This window comes from Lepidochelys olivacea (genome assembly GCF_965140295.1).
Source record: "Lepidochelys olivacea isolate rLepOli2 genome assembly, chromosome: 2".
Classification (NCBI taxonomy): Eukaryota; Metazoa; Chordata; order Testudines; family Cheloniidae; genus Lepidochelys; species Lepidochelys olivacea.
The window spans coordinates 85,792,159-85,808,727 of NC_140412.1; the positions used below are offsets into that span (position 1 = coordinate 85,792,159).

Consider the following 16,569-nt stretch of genomic DNA (forward strand, 5'->3'; position numbering starts at 1 on the left):
AGCTCAGTCTCCCTCTCCCCGCCCCCCATACTTCTTCTGACCATTTGAAATAATAAAAGTGGTCTTACGAGGACTTGTTCCCCTTTGTCCGTTCCTGGATCAGTTCACCCTTTGGGTTCACTGTAAATATTCTGCAGTCTGGGACTCCCACTTTCGTGTAGGCATATACATCCTGCAGAAAGCATGAACAATGGTGCAGAAGGAAATTACTCTGCTTTCAGATTCCCTTATGTGAGTGAGCACTGCTCAATAGAAAAAAAAACTTTACAGAAAGAACATGAAGATACATTTAAATGCAGATTGAAGTAATTGAAATTTGGCTCTTCAAAAGTTAAAAAGATGACATGCAAAGCATCAGACATATTTAGAAGCCATAAACCTTAGACAGCATAGAAGGGGTTAGAATATACAGCAGCAAATAAGATGAACCTCCAGCCAGAGTCTGGGAAGTAAGATTTGTTCCTAGGCCTTAGGCCACAAACAACAAAATGATTCTGTGGGGGAATATTCCATTTCTGGAGTGGAAAAGCAGTACTTTTGGGACCCATCCCTTCCTTGCTAGTTCAGGGCTCAGCACCTATGTGGCTGAAGACAAGACAGGGAGAGGAAAGTGAGAATTGTGTGCAAGAAGAAAGTTTCTGCATTGAATTGCTATGGAATTAATAAACTTTGGCTCTCAGAACACCACTGCAAAAACACCAAAGGATGGAATGTTATCCTATATTTATTAAAGGCCAGTTTCTGAGAACATTTACGTACGAGTAACTTCACTAATACATGTAGTTCCACCAAAGCCAGTAGAACGGTTGCATGAGTGAAGTTATTTCTAAGTGTGTTTATATGACTGGGTCATAAAAAGGAAATGTCATCAGGTGTTTAATAAATTAAAGCTGTTCAATTGCCTTCTTACATTTGTAAAAAGACCAAAAAAAAAAAAACCCCTTATTTCCCTTGCTTCACAAATAAAATTGTTTGGGTGTTTTGACCCTTCAATTAGAAAGGTGCAGACTTACATTGGGCCTGTTTCCAAAAGCAGCATAGAAAGGCTGTTTACTCGGCACAAACAAGTTCTTGATATCATTCAAACACTCGATTTTGAACTTTTCAGGCTTCTTTTCTATCACTTCCCTAGAATAAAATTTGAACACAATCACTGAATCCTAAATCACCATTTCAGAGGGGTAATACCCCCTATTCAGTGGTGTTTGCATTCTCACAGTACGTTGTGTGGCTGAAATTTCAAATGTGCAGATATTGTACCAGCTGTAAAAAAAAAAAAAAAATCCATTTGCCCAAGACCAGTAAAACATAACTTGTTTTTTCCTTTACGAGGAATCACAGTAAAATGCAGATCAACAGATTCTGCGCCTGGGCTGGTAAATTTTAATGCCATACCAAATTCATAACTGTTCTGACAAGGTCTCTGCCACCTCAGAGGATCATTTAAGCAGATCAGGAAAAATGGCAAGTGAGGATATGTAGGAACACATTAGGTCTACTCTCAGACCTGCTCCCACTGCAGACAATGGCAGTTTTACCAGTGACTAGTGGGGGTAGAACTGGGGGCACTGCTGGCCGCAACTTATTGTGTCAGTTCATTTTTATTTTACTTTTCTTAAGACTGTATTACTTTTACCTTAATTAGATATCATCATTGACAAGTGATTAGTCTATTGAAGTTTCCAGCAGTGATTGTCTCAGATATTTAGATAACCCAGAAATGTTCAGCCTCCTAGATTTGTTCTTGATAATAAGTAATATTAATCATTAGATTCTTGTCACAATGTAGAATTCCCAAGGTTCTAATACCACTCAGTGTGGCAGTGCAGAGATGGGAAATCCAGATTAGCTTGTGGAAGTTCAACTCTGCAGTTCTTGCAGCCATACTTCTCTGGACAGAATTTTACTGATATGTACAGAACCTTATGTTTAGTGGGTCAGTCACAGGATGGGAGGAAGAGGAGTGGACAAACACCTCCTTTACCGGGCTGATATTTTACCTGCTATAACAGCTTTTAATACATGCACATGATCACAAACGTTACATTGCAAATTAAACATTTTGGAATGAGCAAATGGTTTCAGGGGGTCATAATAAAGCCATGGGCCCTCTTCAGTTTGCAGGAGTAAAAATAAAAACAATGGCATAATGATAGTTCATAAAGCAACCATTTCACTCAGTTTCTCAAACCTTTTCTATTTACCTCCTCCCACTCCCTTGCCTCCTTAGTACAAATAAAATTGCCAATACCTATGTGCTTACCTATGAAAGGCCGAGAACAAGCTGCTGGGGGACAATAATAGGGGGCCTCTGGGTAGGATTGTTCCTTTGTCATTCACCCAATGTAAGTACCCTCTTGTCATATCTGCCATTCCAATGGCACGAGCAGAGCAATACAGAAACTTGTAGCCATTCCTAAGGAAGAATATTCTGCTTAATTTATATTCCAGCTAAAAAAATTTTTTGCTAAGATCAGCTCTGTATTATGGTAGTGCCTAGAAGCACCAATCAGGGCAGCAATCTCATTGTACACTCAGGAGAAAGAGGAGGTTGTGCCTACTTTGAAGAGTCCATAATAATTTAAAGACTCAAAAAGCAAGCCTAATAGTGAAGGGGAAAGTAGAGCAGGTACTAAGTATGAAGATCACACTGTTACAGGTTAGATTTATGCACAACCTGGTGGTGCTGTATAATTGGCAAAAAATAATAATTTTGTAAACAAACCTATATCCAACTCTCATTCAACCCCCCACTATTAGTTATAGCAATTATTTAAACGTGCATTTGCAGATAAGGACTCCATTTCTGGATATTAAAAGGTTCTGCTGTTGCTTGTAGGCAAAAATATTTAGTTACAGTATGTCACGTCAGAATTGCTGAACAACAATGAGTTTTCAGTAAATCTCTAAAAAATGCTCCTGCAGACTCTCCAGGCACATCTATTCATATGAAAAAAAGCTTCAGCTGAGCATGTTCACAGTCTTGGTTTTGTGCGTGCAAGTGGATGCAAGTGCATTTTTAGAGGCCTGATGAAATCTGACCCACAATACTAAGATTGCTGCTTCCAATGCATAAGATATTGAAGTTCTGCCCAATTCCCATTGACAGTAATGGGCATGAAAAGGCAACATTTGGCCCTCTGCATTATATCTGAGGTCAGCATGAAGGTTTCAAGGCCTCGAATCTAATCTGTCAAGGCAATGATTCTAAACTTCAGTTTAGAAAAATTGTATTGAAAATAAGTTATTTGAAAATATTCCCAAACAATTACTCATCTAGTATCCCTCAGGCACAATACTAAATGCAGCTAAATACTATTCCCAGGGCTGTCGGTGAATAGTGGTGCCATCAATATGTTTTTGAAAAGTATTTGCCACACAAAGGACCAAATCAGGAAGGAAAAAGATATCTGTTAACTTAAAAAATCTGAACAATTTAAAAGATTACTAGACTCTATGCTTTTTAAAAAATTGAACATTTTTAAGAAGCAGCATTAATTACTGTACACGTAGAGTTCAGTAACTTACATGTATAAAATTATGCAAGATATAAATAGCTGAAAGCACACAGTTTAGGCCCAACACTTACATTTCAAATAACTTTTACAAAATAGTTAAGTGCTTTCATGATTCTTTTAAAGTATAACAGACACTGCAATCTGAAGAACACTGCTACAATTCTGCTTCCCAACCAGCATAACAGTGAAGAATGTCTTTAGAATTTCTGTTATAAAACTACAATTTTTAAAACTAAAATCTGACTCTATTCTTTGGAAATACAATGAAAAAAAACAGATTACCAGGGAAAGTGGTAGTTGATGGGCAAAGCAATAGCACATGTTTTAGAAAGTTCTGTTAATGTAAAATAATTTAGTTTGTAGCAGACAATTTATTTTTCATTATTTAGGTTATGAATAGGTGGTCTAAATCAAACTCAGTTAATCTGATTTATGTTAATTTTGTTAGTCAGTAATCCCAAATACCCAGATATTTCAAAGTAAGATACATACTCATTGATGGAATGGTAGAGTTTTGCAATGCCTTGATGGGTCCAGTCCTTGCCAAGCTGGGGGAGAATTTGCCCTAAGGCATCAGACCTAAAAACAAGAACCATCAGAACTAAGTATACAAGGAGAGATTTTGCATTAAAAATAAAAATAATACATGTCACTGAATTTGTTTTGCAACAAATATATGTGGAAGATTCAAAGAATCTCTGTGCAACAGATTCCAGAGGTTACAGCAAAGCTTTGGTAGCTTGTCTGGATTGAGCCATTAGTGAGCCCACTATGCAACAGTAAGTCACTACACCCAGTCTCAAGCTACCCACTAAACTGGAGGGAAAAAACCCAGGATATTACTGAAAGACAATGGTGCTACATTTATATTATTCTTTTAAAACTCTCATCATAGATTACTGTAAGTAAAAGTACAAATTACAGTCAAACACCACTGAAGAATACTGTAATCAGCAATCTTGCATTGGGATTCTCTCTATGATGTAAACTTAGAGGATAGGCTGGATTCAAGCTCCCTTTGAATCACTCTCTATAAGCTCTTCAAAGGCGGGTGCTATAAACAACAGTGAAACATATCATAACAAATTTAAATAAAAGCAAAAATGATGTAATGGTACTTGCTTTGTTATTGTTCCATCAATATCAGAGATGATGATTTTGTCATTCCAGTTCCAGAGGTATATTGTTCCTGCACAACGGCAAGTACCTTGGTATTGTGTTGTAATACTAAACACAACATCATTTGGACCATCTCTCAGCTTCAATTTTGCCTTCAAAATGAACCAAAACTATTAAAGTGTTTTGCATAGTTAAGAGTTTTAGCAAAAGAGCTATAGGAAATGTCATGGGTGCTCATACACATCTATTTGTGTATTCAGATTAAATACGATTTGTAATTATGTATTTATTGCATCCTCAAATTAAAGCCATTTCACAAAATCCAATGTTAGCTTGGTGCACTATCCAGATACAACAACCCTCCCTCTTGCCTATCAAAAGAAACAATCCTGGTAATTTCTCAACTTTCTCCCTCTGCTAGTAAAGGAACCTATCCTCGATTTTATTTTAGCATTATTCTACATCAGCAATTATCTTCTGGTGAAAAGAATTAAAAAAACAATGTATATCTTCTTCCTGAAAAATCCTTGCTATTCTTTACTACTGAGTTAACTTTCATTGATGCAAATAGACAAGATTCGCAAAGATACCATTTCTAGAGCATCTAATTATATCTAAGTAGATGAAAAGGAACTAATTATGCAAGGCCATCTGTAATATCTATATTTAGAATTCCTGAGCCATCTTTTATTAATACTAATATGTGCCTCTTCCTCATCTAGAGAAAGAATTTTTTCCCCCCTCATGTACACTAGGAAAAATGGGACCAGGATTCAACACTGGTGAAGCTCCACGGATAGAATCTGTAGTGTTTTTTTTTACCACAGCGTCATCTAATTCTGTTCAGAATAAGCCTGGACAGAACAATAATAAAGATACCAGAGGCCTGGCTGCATTCCAGCTTCCACTCCTGCAACTGTGGGGAAGTGACACCCCGGAAAAGTTATGGGTCCCCACTTTTGCCAACGTGGATGCAGCCTTTAGGTGATGTTATCCTTTCCTACTTGTATAGGTCACTTTCAAAAAGGGACAGAAATGGAAATTAAATTCTTGCCTTGATGAGAAAGAATGATCAAATATTTTGGACTATTAGTGCATCTAAAATGAGTTAAAATTTAAGAATCACGTTCAGAATTGGACAGGACTCCTGCACACTGCTTCAAATATGTGCAACTGGACAGTTATAAGAGTCAATGGCATGGGAACTATAAGAGGATGTACAATATAACATGTTATTTAGCAAGGTCTTGATATAGTGGTTTGACTATTTTCTGCAGAAAAAATATGGACTACAATTACCAGGATTATATTTGCTAGATGATTTTTCACCGTAACACAGAACTACAAAGTCTTTTTAAGACTGCAGCATTCCTACATAGTACAAGGAAGCAGAGGTCCTTTAAATCCAGTCGTTCCGTGTCCAAAGTGCTAAATATAGGACCCCATATAAGTGATTCTGGTCCTACTTTATTTTTATTGGAAACTTTAGTGAAAAACTCAATATGAAAAAAACAGAACACTTATCAGAGTTGTAACATGCAAAAATATACCACTTACTATTTGGTCTGAAGACAATCTAAGTGACTTCTTATAAGAGATAGTGTTCCCATGGCTTGGAAGTTCCACTGGGACAGAATCTATTTTTAGGGATTCTTTCAGCTCTTGTGACCCTTCATCACTAGAAGAATCATCTTCTGTCAGCCTAATATGACATCAACCAAAATAAAAGTAAGCTGTAGAAAATGTTTTTGTATTGGCTTAAAACTCATCTCTTCTCATATGTGCCAGACCAATTTTAAATATCAAGATTTTCTGCTTGTATCAAGGATTTCCCATGGCCTTGAGAAAATTAGCTCTTGAGGTGTACAGATTTAATCTAGGATAGAATGTGTATTTTGAAGAAAAAAAATGCCCACACCATCTTAATCTGGCTAAACCACATTATGATGGGAAACTCCACTACAGATTACTGAGGTTTGTGTGTTACCATGTGTCAAACCAGGGCTAGTGTATGCTAGTAGGGTGGGGAAGACATGTCTTGTAACATCCTGGTATTGGTGAAGCCTTGAAACAATGCTATTTACATTGGAGCTGACTCAGGTTGGGTAGGGACATGAGACCAGTTTGTCACTACTGCTGTGCTCTTGAACTAGGTACACCATAGATGAAGAGGAATATTGGACAAGTGGTGGTACTTTATAATAATTCTTAATGACAGCTCTCTGAGACCAAAGATTGAAGGTGGGCTAATAAATTACACAATTTAGAGGCTAACCTCTAAAGATTACCCTGTATGTTTTTATTTCTCTGCCAATTAATGTGAAATTTCAGGATTTAAAATAACTAGAGTTACATTTAAGTTTCCTGGGGTATTCCTACCACCATGGCACACTTAGATACTTTCTTAAACCTTACTCTCACCCCTTATTAAAATCTTGGAGAGGCAAGGGAACAAAACATTATGGGGACTTATTTTTAACAGCTAGCACTAGACAGAAAGAAGTTTTGTGCTGGTTACTACTAGTCCCCAACTATGTTCTTGGGTGACTCACTCACTACAGTCAATACTATTTTTATTGTTTTGATTCTTGTATGTTCCCCAAAAAGAGGGCACATTGTGCAAATCATCCAATGAAGATTAGGATTTTATAAGAAGAAACCAACAGACACCATACACCTACATATTCTCATATGATTTAAGGAGTTAATATGCATTGCTAGTGCCTAAACTGTTTACTGCCAAACAGTTTCTTATGGAAGTGTTGGCTGAAACTATCTGTTTTTGTTTAGTAGCTCAGAGGAAACGTTTCTTCTCACAGTAAATCCTCATTGAATTCTTCAAAAATCATGACACTATTGAGCCTGCAAACGAATCTTCAGACAGGAACACACCTGCTATTAACTTGTTCTTGTGTAGTTGCTGGCAGGTCATTTGTTCTTTGTGCCTCAGACTTCCCCTCCTTTGCCTCTGGTAGCTAAGATAGCACAAGAATCAAGAACATACCAACATTTTAGGCATCCGCACTGACAAGAACTAATTTAAATTTCAGGCATAACCAAAATAGCTATTATACAAGCAGTAAATTTGCTACTCTATCTGTATGAGATCCTCAAATTTGCTCATTACAGGGACTACTTCATAAGAGATCCTTTCATAGACCATTTCTCCTCAAAATATTTAATTTTGTAGGCAAACAGGAAGGACTCTGCAAACCATATACTAACTAACGTAAATAATGCTCTAATCAGTCACTTTCTGATGCACCATCTATGATCCAAATCTTGCAACCAAGTCACTTATGAGTGTCTTAAAAAAGAAAAAGGATAAAATAAGTATAAGACTTGATCCTAGCAGGCAAATATTCCTATAATAGAAATTGCTATTAAAATTTTTAGCCTTTTCAGTAGCACTTGAGACCATGAATGGGCTTGGGGACAGCCATCTTTAGAAATGGACCTCTCCAAGCTTGGTGTTGTGGCACGTGTGCAGGAGAGCATGATGGAAATTGGCACTCCTACTGACCATTTTGTAGTAATCAAGGCTCTCGATCCAACATCTTTTAGAAACATTAAATTCACTAAAAATAAACTCTAATAAGTGTTGAAGTTAAAGAAATGCATGTTCAAAGTACTGGAAGAAAGCTTAAATCAACCTAAAATAGCTAGTCAAAATTAGAGTGCTGTAATTATGTAAGGGGCAGACTGACAGAACACTGCCCATTTTTCTATTTCCCTTTTATAGGAGGTCCCAAAATACACCGCAACTTCTTTGAAAAGTAGTTTTGAAGACAATTGATGGTTTGCAGTGAGGACAATCTGAAATAAGGCTATGTAAAAACGGCCCCACAGTGGGAACTACTGGGTGTGAATTGCAGCATACTGTGCTGTAACTCCTTCATATGGATGTTGGCATGAACTAAAAGGAACCCAGCATCACAAACTACGTAATTTAACTTGTGCCAACAGCATCCACACAGTGGAGTTACAGTGTAGCATGCTAGCACGTGCTGCAATTCACACCCCTGTAATCCAAACTGCAGAGCATTTAAACAAGCCCCAAGATCCTTCAATCCAAATTTGTTGTGTTTAGTTGGTAATGTTACTAGTGATATTTTAGTCTCTAAACCTCAAAAGAAGTTTAAATAGTTACATAATATTGATGAATAATTGAACATGCAGTTTTACAGCACTGACTGCCAAAGATCTGATCAGCACATGTTGTCTGATGCATTTAAGAGCAAAATTTCACATCTGATTTTGATTCACATAAACATTAAAAGATAAAATAGGCTTCAATTACTTGTTTAGTCATGCTGTCCCTCTTGCGCCAGAACCACCATCTTCCAGATTTCTTGGGCATCTTGTCTTTAACCCAAGACTCTACTGTAGCCTGAAAATGTTTAGTTTAGTTATATATATATATATATATTACACACACACACAAAAATTATAGTTCTGTATTACCGTACGTACAAGTTGCATTAAAGTATAAGTTTGTGTTAGTTTACCTTAGGCAAACTTTTCTGGAACACCTGCAAGCTGAGAATCATGGGAGCAGCCAATGCCCAGTTATAGTACCTGGTTTAAGGAGATAGTCTTGATGAGAAGCTACAATATGGACTGGATTCAGCAAAAATAACTGATTAGCGTGCAACATGCTCTTTGCTTGGTAATACGGTTTGATTTTTGTTGTAGGCTGCTCATAAAAACATGCAACTAATGTTTGCTTCAAGCCAAATAGTTTTCCTAATGCACACTGTTTACTGTTAGTGACAAATGCTGCTAGATCTTGCTTTAGAAAATGCAAATCTGACTTTAATCTGCAATTCAAAGGCATGTTGCATGAGCAAAAGATCACAAATACAAAATACATATGGAAATACAAGTTAGAACTTGAACTGAAAGATATAGTGCCTTTAAAATGTATTACTAAAAAAGGAAAGCTATATGAAATGTAAGCATTTTATAATAATGGGAAATTACCTGTTGTAAATCCGTATAACTAGATTAGGATTGTCTATGAGTCCTGGATTTTCAGCAAATTCATTGTAAGTAATAATATGTTCCATGAATTTTTCTGCAATACAAGAACATTTTATCAATTCAGTTAAATATTAACTATTTTTGCCTCCTCTTTTTGAGATTGCCTTCAGTAAATCTATTGTCTTGTATACAAACTAATAAATCCTTTTCCTTGAGTTTTCAATTACCTTTGCTGACTTTTTAACATCAGCCAAAAGAGATGCTGAAAATGGTCCACGTCATAGGTGAAAAACGTGAAAGCTACCATGAACAATTCCTCAATTGCAGAAGGGCCTCACCTTCCAGACCCCCACTCCACCAGTCACAGTAACGAGAAGTAAAGTAGTACAGGAGGGAGACTGATTTACTTTTTATTTTTAAAAAATGAAAATTTAAGTGTATCAAATCATGAAATCTACACATTGAACCTACAAGTAACAATTGTTTTGTGAGTGCCAACAAGTACCCATTACTTAGAATAGCTTTTGACAGCAACTATGCAGTCTTACAGAAATTCAGTGTTACTCAGTTATGTTCTCCCTCCGGTGCACTAACCCCCCCTTTCCCCGCTCCACATGAGGATGATTTTTTTTTAAATATAGCTTTTTATAATTCAAGTCTGATTTTTATACCTTATACAAATCACATCACCAAGATATACATTCAAAATGTGTATCAATCTTGGACTTTATAAAAAAAATTAAGCTCCCTTTGTCTGCTGGAGAGGAATATTTATGGCAAAACTTGAATATTGAATAAAACACATGCTAAAACTTAAATATCCCATTATGTTCAGGAAATAAGTGTAATTTAAGGAGAAAAGAGTAAGACGCATGTATGGTTAACTTTCACTTTCTACAGAGTGTGAATAATCGAGCAGGAAAGTCTAGAGACAAAACCAACGTGACATGAAAAGATCAGGATAAGGAAATATTTTGGGAGGGGAAAGGAAGATGAACCTTCACTTCTAAAGCAGGATAGTCCAAGGTGATGACATTTGCCATCCGACACCTCTTGCTGAGCAAGAGATTAAAAAGAAGAAAGTATATCAAGCAATGGGATACAAACACAATTTTAAAGCTTTATACAATGGCAAAGCAAGCAACGCAGAGGGAGCCAGTACCAAACGTGGTCAGACATTTCACACATGGTGGTCAGACGTGTGGTCAGACATTTCACACATGGTGCAGCAGAAGGAGAGAAACAGCTGTCAGGAAGACAGGAGCTTTTCTTGTCTAGTTTTGGACTGATCCGCCCATAATATAAATGCACATCATCTATCCTTTGCAAATGTTTGAGAGTTTTATACTGTATATATGATTCCACAGTAGTCGATTTACCCAAAGCATATAAAATACAAGCATGTTTTCAGCTCTCTCATGCTTCCCCACGTAGATCAAAATTAAAAACTAACAGCTTCATATGTCAGTCTTCTAAAGTAAGAGTATAGCAACCTTAAGTAACTTCATTAGGCTGTACTCAATTCACATTTCTGGCTTAATTTGACTTAGTTACTTACATACCTTTAGAGATCTCTCCATTTTCACTTAGACCTCCACAGACAGAAAGCGTGACATCAGGTAAGTCCATAGCAGAATCAGACATGCACTCTGTGCCACTGTCAGCAGCAGCACTTCCTACTGACTGTGGTGACTGGGAACCAGAGAGGGTATCTGACTCAGTCCATGGTCTGGAACTTGGATCAGAATCACTAGAGGAAAGGAGTTCACATTTTGTGTATGTAATTCTCTTGCATACACATATGTATGTATTTTAAGGTATATGCAACCACAGTATTACATGCAGCACATGATACAAAACGCAATCCCAGCACTAGATATTCTTGTATTTCAAATATATTTTGTTACAAAATTAAAGATTTGTTCTACAACGACCAGATTCTCTTTTCTGAAAAAAGAAAAGGAGGACTTGTGGCACCTTAGAGACTAACAAATTTATTTGAGCATAAGCTTTCATGAGCTACAGCTCACTTCATAAGCTTATACTCAAATAAATTGGTTAGTCTCTAAGGTGCCACAAGTATTCCTTTTATTTTTGCGAATACAGACTAACACGGCTGCTACTCTGACACCTATCTTTTCTGAAAAAGGAAATCTGAGTATTTGTGCATCCAGATGTTAACACAAGGTATTTTCTCTCACTAACATTTCCTTTCATCTCATGATTGAAATATTAAAATGGAATGTCATCTGCTCTACCATTACTGATATATTCTTTGGATGGGAATTTATTTTGTAATGATCCAGACCAAACAATCCGGCTCTAAGAAATAGACAGAGATTATTTGTCCAATGGTCTGAAAACTGAATACGTTCATGGACCTAAAGATCAGTAATTAAATAACTTTTTTTAAAAAAAAGAAAAACTCTTGATAATGCTGAAAGACTGAGGACCCCAATTCTCCTCCCATTTACACTGGCATAAATCAGGAATAACTACACTGAAGTCATACTGGAGTTACACTGGTACAAAGCTGGTTTAAATGAGAGCAGAATCTTGGCCTTAGAATGGTCATTTGACTAACTTAAGACAAGCACCCATGTTCATGATAATATTTTGGAATGCACTTAAGCACATGCTTGAGTCAGGGCTTCATTATAGTTGAATTAGAGACCGACATTGACTAAACTATTCCTACTGAAGTTTTCAGGGTTTATTTGTTTTTAATAGTCTGAAAAACTAAAATACACAAAACACACCAGTACACTGTTACACACAGCATATGGCCTAATGTATTTTATAATGTCAAACAGTCTCATTCTCCTCTTCTCCCCCCCCCCAAAACAAAACAAAAAAAGCAGCAAAACATTGCCTAATTTTGATTTCCAAAAAGGAAACTAACAGTTACTAAAAGTATTTGAATGTTTAGCAACAGTATAATCCTGATTTCCAGAAGGGAAGGAATGAATGTACTCTAGAAACTACTGTTTAGTTTAGATTTTAAACTATATATTTTCCAGGATGCCCATAGTGAATTTCTACAACTCACTGAATTTCTACAACTGGCAGAGCCAGAACTGAAAGGCTTACTTAACATCTGAAAAGTTGTAGGATACAGACTGCAGGGAGTAGTTTTCAGAAGTCAATCCGGGATGGGGTGGGGTAGGGTGGAGGGAGTTTCTTGCCGATTTTAGAACCAAAGTGTGGCTGGATAAGAATGAACTTAAAAGAAAGCTGGACTGTGTACTATTAGCTGACATTGCTTGGTAAATGATTTTTAGATTAAATTACCTGCTTGTCTTGAATCAGCACACTGTCAGTGGTAGGAAATCTATTAGTTTAATCAGTAAATATTACCAATTTGTCTTCTTGCTATCTGGATTCAATTAGTATCCAGTTTAGACAAACAATGCTGATTTTTTTTTTTTTTTAAAGTGCACCTGCTAACTGACTTGGAGCAATCTCCTTAGCTCAGCCAATTTAGACTCCACTTCTACTCAGACACTGAAATGGATGTGTTTTGGCACTCTAGATATAAATAACTACTTTAAGCTCATGATACTCAAGGTAGTTTCTTGACAAGGGAACTAACGCAAATTTACATTTGTATTTCCAGTGTTAGAATGGTAAGTTTTGATTTTATGAAGGCCTCAGTGCCACTCCAACATTGTAAAAATCAGGAGGAGTTTAGATAATTTGGCTATCCTAGATTATGGTTGATACAGTTTAAGACTGGCAACTGTTTAGCACAGGAAGGGAGGAGGAATCTGTTAAAGAGTTTTGTTCTTTTGGAGCTCCCAACTGCAGTTCATGTGGTTAGCAGGCTTTTTGTAAGTGATACGACAGAAAGTAGAGCCTTGAGGCAAAGACAAGCAAACTAATTCTTGTTTGTTCATAAGATGATTGTTGTGCTGCTATGCTGAGAGTTGTCTTCTTTCACTAACTCCCATTTTAAGCAAATTAAAACCTTGATTATCCAGGTTCACTTATCTATAACACTATTAACTGAAAAGTGTTCCCTGGAGCCTTGGAAAAGAGCAAGGATCAACGTCATTGGATAAATGGTTCTCTAAAGGCCAACTCAATGGAGCTCATCCTGTTCCCTCACTTCTTCCAAAACCGGCCGCTTCCCCAGATGAAGGAACTCTGCAGTTAGAGGGAGAGGCTTCAGTCCTGCTCCCAAGAACTGCTGCAGTCCTTTTTGCCCCCCCCCACCCCGCCCCATCCTGATCTTCCTCCCACCATTTTCTCTCGGCCAGTTCCCAAACTACAGAGGAGTTCTGAGCTCAGAGGCATCTTACAGGAAAAGAAAAGCTGAGGGAGACTGAGGAGGAGGACAGGATTACAGGCTCACCTATGATGACTAGGCTGTCACCACAGCTTCTAAATTTTGGTCATGCATAGATCCTTTGTAGTTTTCGAGCCAGATGGGAAAGGAGGAGTAGACCAGCAGTCCAAAAATCTGTGCTCAAGTTAGTGTTCAGGTTCAAAGCCTGCTAGCTGGCTCCCGCAGTTATCTGAAGGTTTTGGATGCCCCTGAAACCTTCAAATAATCCATGCTTGGCTGTAGCAAAATACCGTTTTAATAAAAAATTATTTTTGTTAGCCTTTATTAAAGGCTTAAGACTCTGAATATAGTCTCTAAGCAAATTACTGAGTGAGTCAATTATACTGAACAGAATACATGAGAAAATGCTGCACTGATGACAGTCCTGCTTTTGACAAGGGGATAGGCTAGAACAGCTTTTCCATATCACCCCATGTTACCACAGGAAAGTGTCAGGATCCCTCAACATCTAGCTATAAAGAAAAGGAAGGTGGTAGCAATCCCATGAACCCTGTTTGTGATATCCTGGGGGTCATAACCCAGAGGCTGATAACTTGCAGACTTGATGGAAGAAGCCCCCAGTACTGGGCCATTACTCCATGAGTCTGATGGCACAATTGTACCCCACCATAATTTTGACAAAACTGTAAGTTTGCCCCCAGTATTCCCTCAAGCCCACATTATCAGATCCAATTTAAGAGAACAGGCATTATAGTACACAAGTTTGAAGCAGATATACTAGATGATTTATGACCGTTTGTAAAGCTTGTAGAATTTAGATGTTTCTTTTTTAGGGTCTTCTTTGAAAGACATACTGGAGAGTATCTTAGGAGTTAAAACATTTTAACTAGATAGAATATGAAAAAGGTTACATATGTTTTCTTACGAAAAAATGCTCAGTTTATATAGTAACACTAAGGATACACATTTCACTCCATGAAAACAGTTATGCCAGTTACAAGGGAAAACAAATGAGCACAAGACAAAATTACTGGGAATAATACTGCTCCCCAAAATAGCTATATATTTTAAAGTTTCCCACAATGCCCTAGCACTTTCTCAGTTCATTTGGGACGGAAATACCACAACAGCCTTTCACATCATATTTCACTGACTCTACTTCTGGCAAGAAGGAGAGAAAGACATAACAAGTTCAATATTGATTTATCCTATTAAATACTCTAAACGCTCAAAGGCAAGCTTGAATTTTGAACAAGGATTGGCTCAGTTCTTTTATCTCAATTGGCTCATTCACTCCTAAAACTAACAGATAAATTATTCTGCAATATAAGCCTTGCCATATTAGAACACTAACTCCAAGCTACCTTTTGGGAAAGTAGAGTGCAGCAACTTCAGGTTCCAAAGCCTTCAAGTCATCCAAGTAAATATCATGAGGCCCCTGGTGCTGGCTTCGCTTGTGCACCCCTGTTGATTGCCATAACAATTAGGTGATTTGAGATTAATACATGTATTAAATACAGTGCTGTGGGAGGCATGGTTTTCTGCACTCTGAACATAGTTCATATGGGAATCTAAACAGGAATGCCTGCAGGTTAGTTGGCCTGCAGTCAATGAGGTTTTTCTGGTTGCTTTTTTTAAATTAAAAATATTGTATTTAAATCTCAAAATTGAAAGTGTAAAGCTACAGTTTTTGGATAACTTCATCAAATTTCACAGAAAACTCTGTGGGAATGTACCAGTTCTTTTAAATACAAAATTAATACCTTTCTTTTTTGAAGGAGAGTCAATTTTTGCTGGTGGTTTTGCTTCTGAAGGACTATCTGTTAATGGGCCGGGGAGATGATCAGCATCTAATGTAGTTGATTCTTGAGGGATCTCCAGCAGAGGTTCTATGACTGCAGACGCAAAAGAATCTTTAGCCTCTATTTGCTTAAACAGAGGATGAGTTCTTGGCTCAGGTTTCAGTACCGTACAGACAGAATCTTTCACCAAAAAATCATCTTCAACTTCATCAGAGCGGACGATGACCCTAAAATGAGTCTTTTCTGATGGGGTAATGGTAGCTGTTCTAGGATGCTCCAATTTGTCCTTCTTGCTTATCTGAAAAGAAGAAAGATCTCGTTCTCATGTACTTTCATGCAGTATGTCATTTATTTTATTCAGCTCTGAACATTAGCTAACAAGTGCTTATAGTAATTATGCCAGAGATGATACTACTTTTGAAATGAAAAAAGTTAAAAGCCTGCTGGATTAAACTTTAATGTACCTTTTAGCAACTTCACACGCAGTCTCATTAATAAAGTCCAGGCAATGCCAACCACATAGGAACTTGGTCACCAGTTTCACAGAGTATAAAAATCTGTCCATAGTTCTATATTCTAAGCTCATCCACAATACACGTTCTTCCTGAAGCCCACCTCTACCATGATGCCTACAGGAAGCTTCCTGACTGACAAGCTTGAAGAATAAGATGTGAATATGTGTCATTTTAATTTATGTTCTATACTTGCACTTTTTGTGTTTGCACATACTGTATATGTGTTACACCATGTCTCCTGCCCTCTACTTATTTATCTAGATTGTGAACTCAGGTCAGGGACTGGGCCTTTTTCTCTTAGGAAAGCACCTAGAACACTGTGGTGCTACCATAAATGCCTGGCT

At 37.2% G+C, this 16,569-nt stretch overlaps 1 protein-coding gene across 3 annotated transcripts in view; it reads right to left on the reverse strand.

Moving 5' to 3' along the window:
• Positions 1–16,569, reverse strand: part of LPIN2 (lipin 2) — a 72,816-nt gene that overhangs the window by 4,354 nt on the left and 51,893 nt on the right. For all 3 annotated transcript variants that reach the window (XM_084621446.1, XM_084621444.1, XM_084621445.1), the window contains exons 7-19: positions 15,672–16,008; positions 15,273–15,372; positions 11,183–11,370; positions 9,621–9,714; positions 9,146–9,215; positions 8,938–9,027; positions 7,530–7,612; positions 6,195–6,339; positions 4,641–4,789; positions 4,011–4,097; positions 2,264–2,416; positions 1,014–1,128; positions 69–172 (exon numbers count right to left, since the gene is read on the reverse strand). In XM_084621446.1, the coding sequence (XP_084477572.1) occupies positions 69–172; positions 1,014–1,128; positions 2,264–2,416; positions 4,011–4,097; positions 4,641–4,789; positions 6,195–6,339; positions 7,530–7,612; positions 8,938–9,027; positions 9,146–9,215; positions 9,621–9,714; positions 11,183–11,370; positions 15,273–15,372; positions 15,672–16,008 (1,715 nt within the window). The remainder of the gene's footprint in view (positions 1–68; positions 173–1,013; positions 1,129–2,263; positions 2,417–4,010; positions 4,098–4,640; positions 4,790–6,194; positions 6,340–7,529; positions 7,613–8,937; positions 9,028–9,145; positions 9,216–9,620; positions 9,715–11,182; positions 11,371–15,272; positions 15,373–15,671; positions 16,009–16,569) is intronic.